Source organism: Pyrus communis, chromosome 10 (assembly GCF_963583255.1).
Source record: "Pyrus communis chromosome 10, drPyrComm1.1, whole genome shotgun sequence".
Lineage (NCBI taxonomy): Eukaryota > Viridiplantae > Streptophyta > Magnoliopsida > Rosales > Rosaceae > Pyrus > Pyrus communis.
The window spans coordinates 14,477,966-14,491,293 of record NC_084812.1 but is presented as its reverse complement, the minus strand read 5'-3'; the positions used below and the strand labels follow the sequence as shown (position 1 = coordinate 14,491,293).

The 13,328-nt window shown below is 39.3% G+C and overlaps 1 protein-coding gene across 1 annotated transcript; it reads left to right on the top strand.

Moving 5' to 3' along the window:
* Positions 1 to 9,990: 9,990 nt before the first annotated feature.
* Positions 9,991 to 12,357, top strand: LOC137748389 (uncharacterized). Its single transcript, XM_068488536.1, has one exon. The coding sequence runs from the start codon at positions 10,124 to 10,126 to the stop codon at positions 12,026 to 12,028; it is 1,905 nt and encodes a 634-aa protein (XP_068344637.1). The 5' UTR covers positions 9,991 to 10,123; the 3' UTR covers positions 12,029 to 12,357.
* The last annotated feature ends 971 nt before the right edge of the window (positions 12,358 to 13,328 follow it).

Genomic DNA, 13,328 nt, shown 5'->3' with positions numbered 1-13,328 from the left:
ATTGCACCTGTCCAGTGTCCCCCCTTCTCACAGACCCCCTCTCCCTTACTATCACCTCATTACTCTCTATAGCCCTCACCACTCTCTCATCTCTCTTGTCCCTCTCCTTCCTCAACAAACATCGACACCAAACCACCATCTCTCGCAACTCCGACAAGTTGCACCACCACCGAACTATCGCCATACCACCCATTAGCTTCATGGCAGACCATTGCAAGTATCACCTCATTTTACTCACAACACCCAGGACCTAAGGTTTTTCTCTACAAAATGGCTGTCATGGCCACTGTCCACCATCTTCTCTGACAATGGTGAGTCTCGAAAACAACCTAAAACTTATTGGATCCTGTTTTGGTATGTATTTCTAGCTTGTCTAAGATTTTTGGTGGAGGTTTTGGTACATAAACGACGAGGGGAGACTTTCCCCAGTTTTTCAGTGAGGAACCTCAGACTTGTAGGCCATTTTTCGGCCAACACCGACCATCGCTCAACCCCATCTTGGTATACTCTTGTTCCTGATCTCCTGAGCTTCATTTTTTACTTTTATTTCATTGAAAATAGTTAAGAATCGAGCTCGAACAGAGCTCAGAAAGTATTTCAGCCAAACCAGCCCATATCTGTCCTTCTTCTTTGTTGGGTCTCGCAAGCCCAAACGGGTCAACCCAACCTGATACAAAAAAGGCCCAAACCTGAATACGACCTGGACCCATTTAGGGATCTAAAGGGAATATTCACTTGGAATATTTCGTTAACTCCCAGTTAACTTGAAAAAAATATTTCGTCTAAGGATGAAATATTTAGGTAAAGTTAACCGTTAACTGTTAGTTGACTTTTGTTGACTTTTTTTGGAATTTTCTCAAAAATCCTCCTTGGCTACTTTCGATGCCCCGAGTCCGCTTTTGGCATCCATTTAGTAAAATTGCAAAGTTTTAATGCAGTTGTCCATCAGGGCGGCTTGGTTGATTTGTTGGTTGACCATTGACTTTTCGTTGACTTTTATAAAATTTACCCGGGACCTTACTTAGCATATTTCGATGCCCTGATTCCAAATCTACGGCCCGTTTTTCCAAATTTAATCATTTCAGTTGAGTTTTGCTAATGGGTCCCAATATTATGCTTAGTTGCAATTATTATCGGAAACTCCAGCTTTCCTAGCTCGAACGGATGTGACATCGCAAATAACTATAAGTAGGTCTTTACTGACACACCCCGACTAGAGTCGAGGCATGCTGGCCGTTACCCGAAGGTGACGTAACCAAAAGTGTAAGTAATGTGAAAATGTGAATAAATTAAAATCGAAACTAGAACTTATTTAAACTAATAATGTAAGTGCGCAGTGGTGGGTAGTACCCATACAATACAAATATTCAAAGCATAAATGACAAAAGAATGTGCAGTCGAAACTAGTTAAGTACTTAATACACAACTGGGAAAAGTCCCTACATTATTTATGGATATGTCAGAACCATCGAATATTCCTCGTACGCCACATAATAAATCAACTAACTAGGACCTAGAGGGGCAAAAAATAGAAGGGTGAGTGGGCAAAAACAAAGGTTTATAAAACATTTTTATTTTCTAAACATACTAACCCCTCGCTGTAGAACATGTATAGTTTCTAGAAAATCAAACATGTATAGTTTCTGGAAAATCATACTATGTATAAGTATGAAATCAAATGCAAATCAACAATAATTCCATAAATATGTCAATCACAATATCTCAACAGTAGCATAATAAAATCAGATGTTCATCGATCTATTCTAGCACATAAGTCAGAGTTACCTAACGCAACCTATATGACTGGACTGATGCTCATCAATTTATGCTAGCACACAAGTCAGAGTTGCCTAATGCAACATGTACGACAAGACTAGGTGTAATCATAATACACGCTCTAGTGCTACAATCACGTGAAGACTGGTGCTATTTACGATCACATACGAGTCGGAGTTGCCTATTGCAACCTGTACGACATGACTAGCACCTACTTGGATCCAAGGCGAGCGTGCAGTGCAGGATGTGAACATACACGTGAAAGACTGGCCCTGGCCCTGGCCCTGGGTAAGCACTAACATCGGGGTGCGTCAATGATGAGCAGACTACATAAGTATAAGCATGCCATAACGATTCAATAATTCTAGTTAACATAATAAACTTACCAACACATCTCGTAGGATTATTTTAGCATTTCACAACAGTACAACATTTCTTATAACGTTATTTAATCATGGCATGATATGCATAAATCAATTCAAAAGCATTTGCGGAAACTATAAAGTATATATATACATACATATATATATATATACACGAAAACAAATGCCCATTCACTGATACGTCGATGGATCATAGCCTTTTAGCCTTGCTTGACCTCATATGTCCTCGGGATAAGTCTCACCCAAGTGTGAAACAACTAATAATAATTAATTTAATATGACATATACTAAACGCTAGGTAAATTTCACCATAGCTTGCTTAAACGAAAGGTTTAAATATACGAAAATGTTCTACTCGACGTCGCGGACTAGTACACGTCAAGCACACGCCGGCTGGTGGCCGAACGAGCCCTCACGCGCTGCTATGCGCCACCAGGTCACAGCCACACGCATAGGCCATGTGCCTAACACGTTTGATAGACTGACAGAGGAATATTCTGTCAGATTTGACGGAATATTCCATCAACCCTAATGGTATCAAAATATTTCGTTAAGTCTGACAGAATATTTTGTCTTCTTCCCCGGTGGAACTCCGCTGCTGTCTTTGTCGTTCGCCGCCACCGGCGCCGCAGTCTAGTTCGTTGGAAAATGGAGAATTAGGCCGAATTCTGGAAAAATTTCAAACCTTCATATCTTTTTCATTTCTCAACCATTTTTGACAAACTTTACATGGAAATGAAGCTCAGGAAGAGGAGAATAAGGTTGTACCTTCCAAAAGTCTAAAAATGGACGAGAAAACGATCAAAATGGACTCAAGACTCTCGGCCTTACTTTTGTTGTCTCAAACCCGTGGTTTTCTTCGTCGGCCCACTTCAAAACTAGGCTAGTGGCCTCAAAATCACCCCTGAGTCCGAGTTTCCGAGTTGCTCTGAGTTGAACACTCAAAACTCATCCATTTCGTGATCAGTTGCTAAGATGTGTTCGTGGGAACAAGAGGAACAAGATGGTGGTAATTTTATGCTCGATCTGTGAAGTTTGGTGGTGGTGTATGTGTGTGCAGAGAGGAGGGGGTCTCAGGATAGAGAGAGAAGAAGAAGATGAGAGGGATAGAGAAGGCTTTTTGATTGGCTGAGGAAAAGAAAAATCTGATTGGGTGAAAGAATTAAGGAGAATGACTGATTGGTGGGTGAAAACAGGTCTCGGATCTAAATTTTAAAAAGGAAAGGGATCAAATTTCATGCAATATAAAATTACAAGAAATCTATAAAATCTCTAGAATAGTGTTTCCAACACTAGATAAGTTGCACACGCGTGTACAATTTTACCTGTTGTTAACGCACTTTAAATAATCGTAACTTTTTCGTTACAAGTCTGCACGCGTTTGTAATGAGTACTATTTAATTACGATAACGAGAAAATTGATTAAAAGCCAAATAAGTACGTCCACGTCACTTTGCTAACAAAGGTATAAATGTCAATTTACACACTCGGGGATAGAATTACATAGAAAATTAGGGACAGGTCGTCACATTTACTTTGAAATATTATATTTTAATTTAGTTTCCATTTATATATTTAATAAAGAATTTTCTACGTCACGCCTAGATTAGATTAACATTTATAAGAATTAGCACATTGACGGAATTTATGAATTTATTTTGCATCTTATATGATACATAGGTATGCGTATTATTAGGAGATGCCTTAATTGTATTTACGATCATGAATAGTATTTCATTGATTAGAATTATCAAATTATTGATTTACAGTTACATGATCATATTTATATTTACTGTTCATCGTGCATGGTACGCTGATGTTAAGGCTGGGCATGGACCGGGCCCACATTTGAAGGAACCGGACCTACCCATTTTAAAATGTAATGAGGCTAGCCAAGCCGGGTAGAGAGCTTTAGATTTTTAGAACCGAACCTAACCTGGCCCATTTTAAACGGCCCGGTTCAGGGTGGGTCCACGGTTTCTGTTACATTTTTTTTCTTTTCGTCAACATAGAAAGGGACGATGTCATTCAAGTCATCGAGCTCGTTTCCTCCGTTACAACCCAGATGCAGCTTGGACCATTCAAGTCGTCTTCCTTAGTCGTTTGGAAGAGAAGAGAAGACGACAAATCAGAACCATAAAAAAACCCCAACCAACAGAAAATCAGAACCATAAAAAAAAACCAGAAAAGACGAGTCAAGGAGAGAGGATAAGACAAGTCAAGGAAAGGAAGAGTGACCTGCTCCATAAAAAACCCACATACGCAATAGCGACGGACTAGTCGGCGGCCATAGGAGTCTATCCCAGTCCTAGGTCGTGGCGATGAGGTAGTTGATCGAGTCAAGAATGCCGCAAAATCGCCCGAGTCGGACCATATTGGGTGGTCAACAGCCGAGATTTGATGGTCCAACGATTTTAGCAGGAGCTCGAGAGCATTGCAGTCGTGGTGGTCATGAGATGATGGTTTAGGTGACTGCTGTCGAGAACTCGACGCAAGCTCTCAAGTGTGAAGGAATGGAAAATGGGAGAATGCTGGAAAGTTGGATTTAATTAAATGATTTGATGGTTCCAGAGACCTTCTTGGGGGCCTCCCAAATCTGATCCAATTTGGTGGGCTATCTTGTAAGTCGAGGGGCACGGCGTCGCTTTAATCCACAATCCATTATCCCATGCTACAAACGGGCCGGGCCGGGGGCCCGTTCCTTCTTATTTTTAGACCCGTCCCACCCCGCTAATTTCATAGACCCGCCCCACCCATAAACCGCATGTACCCGCCCCAACCCGCGAGTCTGGGACCTGTTTGCCCATCCCTAGATGTTAGTACTCGCTTGAGCAAGGGCCAGTCTTCACGTGTATGTTCACACCGCACCAATATGCTCACTTTTGATCCATTGTGGGTGCCAGTCCTGTCCTAAATTACTATAGGCAATTAGGACTCGTATGTGATGCGAATAATGCCAATCTTCACGTGATTGTAGTACTAAAGCATAAATCATTATTATACCCAGTTATGTTCATGTCAGAATATCTTTGTATGAACTCGGATGTCAATGAGCACTCGATATTAAATGTTCGTTTATGTGAAAGATTGTGATTACCAGTTGTTATATGTTGGGTTTTTATCACAAATGGTCCTTGAAATTGACCCTCACCATCAAGATGGTCCCTAAAATTGAAAATCAATCAATGTCGTCCTTGAAAATAGGTGTTGCAAATCAATGTGGTCATTCCGTCACAATTCTATTAAAGTTATGTTAATTGCTGATGTGGCACATAAATGGGTCTGATAAGTCTTTTTTCTCGCAAGTGGTCCTTAAAATTGACCAGCGACATCAAAATGGTCCCTAAAATTGAAAGTCAATCAATGTAGTCCTACAAGTAAGTGTCTCAAATCAATATAGCCATTATGTTACAATTCTATCAAAAATTATGTTATGTGTTGATGTGATACATAAATGGGTCACACAAGTCTAATTAAATTTTTAAAAAAGGTACAAATAGGTTTAATAATTTAATTGTTAATAAAAAGTTGTCAACCCAAAAACCCACTCATGCAATCACCTCCGATCTCAATCCACATTCCTCTACCTCCTTCGCTATCTATTTTCTATAAAAAAATCTCAATGCACCCATCTTTACACACTTCAACACCCTTTATCAAATTGAACCTAGATCGAGATCACCTTTGGTGATGGCTTGGCTAATTGATAACAACTTCTGGGACATCATTGTTAAGATTTAGGAACATCCTCACAACCTTAATCTTGGAGAGCTTGTTCAGCGCTTCCCTGGTGGTCTGGTGACTCAAAGAACGGCGAGGTCCACTTTGAGATAATGAGGTTATAACCGAGGTGCGTCTATTGTTGGTTGAAAACTATTTCCAAACCCTCTCTTAGAGAATTTATGGAAGAGATCTCTCTTCGAAGTAGGCCCTACTATAAGAAGAAAAAAAATCATTGTGCAAAAATGTATTTAGACAAATTTTTTAATTAATTATTAAACCCACATCAGCACATAACAAATTTTTTTACAGAATTGTGGTGGAAGGATCATATTGATTTTGCGACACCTATCTTCAAAGACTACATTCATTGATTTTCAATTTTAGAGACCATCTTGGTTGTGTGGGTCAATTTTTGGGACTATCTTGATGGTATGGGTCAATTTCAAGGACCATTGTGATAAAAACCCGTAAATCTTGTGGGACCCATTTATATGCCAGATAAACACTTAACGAAATTTTTAACAAAATTGTGACGGAATAACCACATTGATTTGCAACACCTATTTTCAGGGACTACATTAATTGATTTTCAATTTCAGGAACCATCTTGATGGTGAGGGTCAATTTCAAGGACTATTTGTGATATAAAAAATAAAATTTAAAATAAATAAATAAATAAATAAAAACCTTATATGTTTTATAGGTGAAATATTGTAATTTATCGTATTTCTGAAATATTGCTGTTTATGGTAAGTGTTTTCATACTATATGTAATCAAAGTTCTAATAGACACTAGACACTAGTCAGACCGACGCCTAGGCAGCTAGGTGGGCGGCTAGACGGATTTAAGTAGATATATTATATTTCGTGTAAATAAGTGTTTGTTTATACTTTAAAATATATATAATTTCATCATAAACTAGAAAATGAAATGACATGTATATTATGAAGTATTGGAATATAAGGAAAAAAACATGGGGAACAAGCATATAATGTGTGTTCATTTAAGTATTCAATAAGTCTCTTACATTTTATTGAAAAAAATAAAATACAAAATGAAACCTTATCCATTTCTGTCTAAGTGAGTTGCAACCTAGGCAGGCACCTAGCCAGGTCTGGGCGGGCTAGAAGGGTGCCTAGGTGGTCTAGGAGGGCGCCTCAGCAGGTCTAGGCACACTTTCTTAATTTTCAAACGCCTAGGCATTAATCGGGGCAATGGTCAACCACTTAGTGCCTAGGCGGGGATTTTTAAAACAGTGAAATTTGGAAAGTATACTTGTTTTACGGCAAGGGGTTACACATTTTTGGAAAGGTTTTACAAAGCTTTATTTTTAGACCCACTTTAGCCCCTCCAGGTTTTAGTGGCAAAGCTTTGTGTCAACGACGATTCCAGACAAATGTTGCTAGGAGACTACCTTTAATGGTATAATTCTTATCCTACCTTTACTGTACTTTACTTATGCTCTGACATCACGTGTGAATTGGGTTCAATCTCGGTCACATGCACACTCTTGCATCAATCACTTTTAGGTTTAAATTTATTTACATTTTCCACATCACTACATTTTATGGCTTCGTCACCTTTATGGTGTCAACCAGCACAGCTGGATTTGGAGTCCAGGTGGACATTTCGAATCGAGGTGTTTCGTAAAACATCAAAATATAATTAATAAAGGTGATTAATGTATCAAGGGACTAAAATTAAATTTTGATCTTACTCATGGTTTTTGTCTAAAAATGATCTTTACCAATCTATATCATGACAATTAATTTTATAAAATTCAATGCATATTAATAACAAATAGAAAAATGTCTTGATATATATTGTGTGGCAAGAAAATAAGAGCATTAATGCTATAATTTGAATGCATTATTAACAAATTTAAATTTTTACGATGTACCGATTATTTAATTTTAAGAAAATAATTTACTTATTGTTTAGTTTTTATAAAAATAATGTAGTTCTTGTTTCACCCCTTGGATTGGGCGCTTCTAACTTTCCATCGGTGGGTGATATCTCTTTCAGATGCTCAGTGGGGATCATGGGCTCTACCAATCGTATTATTTGCCCGGTGAATCCTTTGACCTTGGTGGGTTGGGCTGCTTTTTCTCCTCCTGCCATGGTGCTCGACAGAGTGTGGTTGCTTCAATCGTAATGGGTGCTTGGATCAGCAGGGTAGAAAACACAACCAAATAGTATGTGTTTTCCATAGATGACACCTAACCGTTAACGTTTAAAATTGTTAGGTTAACAAACTTAATTAAATGACATAAGATGGACTCACAATATGGGCTGAAATTAAATGGACTCAAAGATGTAAGTGGTTCAACGTTCAAAACTGGGCTACATTCACTGTGTTACTCTTAATATATTGATTTCAAGACTAAATAGCGCTCCGTTAATACATTCACCCTCCTCTCTCCAATTCATCTAACCCCCATAATGGAGGTCTCTACCCCTTTATATAGGCCTCGTCACCTTGAGGCTTCTCAAACGGACATTAAATATGCCAACCATTTGTACTGGCCTACTGAGCTTTTCACCTACTCTGACATGCCTTTGTCAAGGAAGTGACGTTCTAGTAGTCGGATGGCAAGTCTTTTAAGGCCCAGGTGGCCAGAGCGTCCGACTTAGACTTCAATTACTCTGTCTCTCCTTGTCAAGCACTACCTTGACTGGCCTTATGTCCCATCATATGTCTTTGTTATTGCCTGCACGTTGTTGAATAGTCTAAGTAGCACTTGAGTAATTCTATTCTTGAAGACTTGTACCATAAAGTTGTTAGCGTGCCCATATGTTCTTCTCGGTCAAGTAGTTCTTCTTTCATCTCAGTCGACCTAAGCACTCAGATGGGCCCTCTCCAAACTCCTTGGGCCTTGGTCTTTTTGGCCTTTCCTTAGGCTTATGCCCTTGGGTGGGCCTAAATGCGCCCAATGTTAGCAAGGGGCTGTTATACTACCAGACCTGCAATTATAAATCAGATAGTGTTTTAAAATAGAAAAAAGGAAATCCATTGGAGGAAAGGAAATTAACTGGGGTCTTTTAAGATTGAGGACGAGTTCATTCTTAGGGTACTTTATGATCGATTAACGGAAATTCGGGCTCACAAACGAAACAGTTCATATCATTAATCACTCTATAAAGATAATCTATGCAAATATGAAATCATTTTGTCATCGTACTATATAAAAACATGGATGAATCCGGTAAAAGAACTAGCAACCGCGTATCTATTTGCTATAGTTGATTGACTAATGACTGTGTTTTAAATTGATTTTTGAAAAGATGATATTTACAAAATGATTTATAATATGAACATATTCTGATTATAAAAATAAAGTTCTTTAAATCAGTCACAAAATATCTTGATAAGGAGCTCCTTCTCAATCTTAAGGAGCCAAGCCTTTTTATTGGAAATTCAAAACATTTTCCATGTTCACATTCCATGCAAATCCTATCAATCGGACCCCCAACGCCATCATCATTCTGTATGTTCCCTCTTTCACCGCGTTAGCCGATCCCCAAATTAAAACAACGACATGGCTCAATCAGACTGTACCTTCGTGAATCAGGATGATGAATCAAATGACCATTTGGGAATGATTTAAAAGTCAAAAGACTACATATCAATGATCAAGTAGGATCAAACTAGAATCAAAACACATAAATGAGTAGGGATCAAATCAACAATTGCAGAAACCCCTACAAAGTCTAATATTAAACAACATTTTCCCCATTGGAAAATGATCATTTTCCTAAAGATCTAAGAGATTTTGTGATTGTGATCATTCATAGTACATCGTGCAGTTATAAATTATTTCAAAATTTAAATGAAAAAGAAAAAAAAAAAAAAAAAAAAAAAAAAAGCAAAAGCAAGATGAATCCCAAAAAAAAAAAAAAAGGAACTTTAACGAAAAGTTCCCAGTACTGTTCACTTTAACGAAAAACAACATTTTTACACTAAAAAAAATCAATCATGATACTATTTATTTTATCCTTATCTTTAAAATTCAAAATTTTCAAATTATTTTTATTGGTTTTCTTGAAAAAAAAAATAATAATAAAATAAAAGAGAAAAAACAATGGAAAAAGGAGGAGAGAGAGAGAGAGAAGGCAAGTAGCAAGAACAGCAGAAAACTGCAAAAACATCAGAAAACAGCAAGCAGCAAAAACAATAGAGCAAAAGAGGATTTACTTGAACAAGAGAGTTTTTGAAAGCAAGGTTTTGAATTCGATTTCTATGAATCCTCACAAAACGGAAGATCTCTTCCACCATCACTTCCACCACCACCACCACCACCTCAGCCACCATGATCTGGGCCCACCTCCCCACCAGATCATGGAATCCCCGCCCTCCATTTCACTCCTTGCAGACGACGTCGTCTTCCCACTCCCCCCGGAAATCGACATCTTCCGCTCCCCCTCCTCCTCCCCCTCCCACTCCTCCGACGAAAACGACGACGTCTCAAACCCTAACCCCAAATCCGAACCCAAATCCCAGCCCATCTACATCTCCCCGGAGCCCCACATCTCCTCCCAGTTCTACACCTTCAACCCGGATTCCCATTCCCTCATGATCAGGTGCATCCTCGACTCCCGCCTCGCCACCCCGGTCGAGATCCGCGCCGCCACGCCCCGCCCCGTCCTCAAGTCCTGGCGCGCCGTCTGGAAGGACCGCAACGAGGACACCGCCTACGTCACCGCCTGGAAGCGCATCCAGGACAAACTCGCCGCCCACGTCGACCAAAACGGTAACGAATTCTTGTGCTTCAAGAACAATAACCAGCAATTCGTTTCTCACATTAATCAGTGGCAAGACATTGTTATGAGTTTCCATAGCGATGCCGATTTGAAACACTTAGGGTTGAAGGAAACCATTGATAGGATTAAGCAGGTTTGGACTGTAGGTGCTAAGTTTTATGGAATTCCTGAGAGTTACATTAGGGTTTGTGTTGCTGCATGCACCATTTGCTCCACGGATAATTCGGGGCTCGCAGGTAGGGGCAAACGCCGGCGGTTTGAGTATACTGAGTCTTTTGATGTGCCTGCCAAAGAGGTGCCCACTAGGCTTCAGCAGTTGGCTGCTAAGCATAAGGTGGTTCTTTGTATAAGGCAGAAGTATATCAGGTATAAGCCCTTTATGGCGGAGGTTAAGGACTATGCTTGTCATAGGGCCGGGGAGCCCGCTGCTAAGAAGTCCAAGATTTTGAAGAGGGAACCATATGCTTCGAAGAGGTGCGGCTGTGGGTTTCGGATTAGGGCCATTGTTCCAATTACAAATTACAATGAGAAGGACAAGACTTTTGTGTATCAGGAAGAGGGGGTGGCAGTGTTTAAGCTGTATGCTGTGCATTCAGGGCATGAGCCTGGTCCATTGGACGGGAACGCGAGGATTATGCATCGGGTTGTGGGGCACAAAGGTGGGATTTTTATGGATCAGGATACTGTGTATGGGGTCAGTGAGGAATTGGACAATGATGGGTTTGGATTGTTCGGAAAGGATGAGGGGGACATGCAGTTGTTAGTCATGCAGCAGGTGCAGGAATTGAGAGCTGAAGTTGGGCTTTTAGAAGAGAAAATTGTGAAAATGCCACAAGAGCTTTTGGGTTCAGTGTCCCGAGATTTGTTTGATCTTGTCAATAAAGTTAGACAAGTAGGAGAGGAGAGTTCAAAGCCAATGGATTTGCTACGGGATAAGACACTTGCAGGTGATATTTTGGTTGGGGATAATGATTTGGCCCATTGGAGTGATCACCATCACGAACGTTTATATGGAGATGGCAAGGACACTGATCTGATTGAGGATGATGAAGACAGTTTTGGGCGAACTCATGGGGATGGTGTCCCTTGGGAGCAGCTGAGGGAAGACTGTAGGAGTCCGAAAGATCTGATCGGTGACCCTTGTAAGCCCGAAAAGTGGTTGAAGTGCAGTGAATTTGATGAGAAGAGCATGCTTGATTGCGAGGATACGAAACTAACCAAGTCCTTACGACATGATGAGGGTATAGGGGCAGATGTTGGTCTTGTTGGTATACAGGTCGATAGCTTCTATCAAGCAAATTCGAAATGGTTTGATTCTCCTTGTGGGTTGGACCCAGCTGCCGATTGTGGGGATAATACGTTCAGGAATGAGGAGATTGTTTAGTCCCTTGAAGAGCTGGTTAATCCTTTCTAACATAATTATGGGTGTATATTGTCCCTTTCTCGAGCTGGAAGTGACTTGTACATTTATGTATACAGAAGACTGGAGCCTCAGACAGAATTGTAGGTTCCTTTACTTTGTGTTGTTCTGTAAAGTATTGCCGATTGGGCTTCTCTGCACATAACTATTTGTTAACCATGTTCTGGGTATTCATAATTTTCAGATTGGTTTTATAGTGCGTATCGGGTAGGACATCGATAATTTTTCGTGAAGTTCTGTATGCTCAATGTAATCGTTTTCGACTTCTGTTATAGAATTTTTCATTCTCTGCAGTGTGCCTCTCTCTCTCTCTCTCTTTTTGTGGTGTTTATAGTCCTCTGAATCTGAAAGCTCCACATCCAGTCACCTTACATGCTTCTGTTGTTATAGAAATTTTCATATATTTTGATTAATGGTTTGAATATGTTCAATTACTTGTTAGTGCTGGATGGTTCTTGATCATTACTGCCTTGGCTTGCATCATATAACTGCTGTCTGCTAAGTGGCCCATGGATTATGCCTTCAGTTTCTGATTGAAGAGGAAAATAAAAGCTCCTGTGTTTCTTCTTTGGTGGAGTGGACTAAAATATGAGTAGATTTGGTATCTATTTGGTCAACAATGGTATTCTGGAAGCCAGGAGGATACTCTCCGGATCCTCTTTGTCTCGGTCAGTTTTCGTCAATGACTATTTATATTTAATTTAAAATGATTTTTGGTCGCACGATATACGATAAACGGATACGATTTGAGAATCTCCAGGATCCTCACAAAGAGGATCCTCATTCTTCTGAAAGGACCCTTGAATGTCTTGTTTCTAGTGAAAATTTCAAACAACAGTTTAATTAAATAAGAGAGGTCAAAGAGATGGCAAAAATGTCATATAGACATATAACAGTAACAAATGATGTGTCATTTACTTCAAACGAGATGATGTGGACATGGAGATGTCAAAAATTGACACAGGCGTCAAATAAGGATTTGCTATTTTCAAGGTCATTCCAATTGCCTTAGCATAAATACTCGCATATTTCAATATTATTTGATTACTTTTATTATTTTTGTTTCAAAAAAAATATAAATGAAACAATAAATTTTGACATATCTGATGAAAAGAAAATATTGACAATATTTTAGATTGGCAAAATATTGACAATATTTCAGATTGTCAAGTCAACCATCAAATTGAAATTTGATATTTTGAATTTGACATGTCATTTGGAGATACTGTAAGGAATGATGGTTAGAAAAAACAACACTATTGTT

Coding starts and splice junctions, on each gene's coding strand:
- LOC137748389 (XM_068488536.1), top strand. CDS start 10,124: ATGAATCCTCACAAAACGGAAGATCTCTTCCACCATCACTTCCACCAC.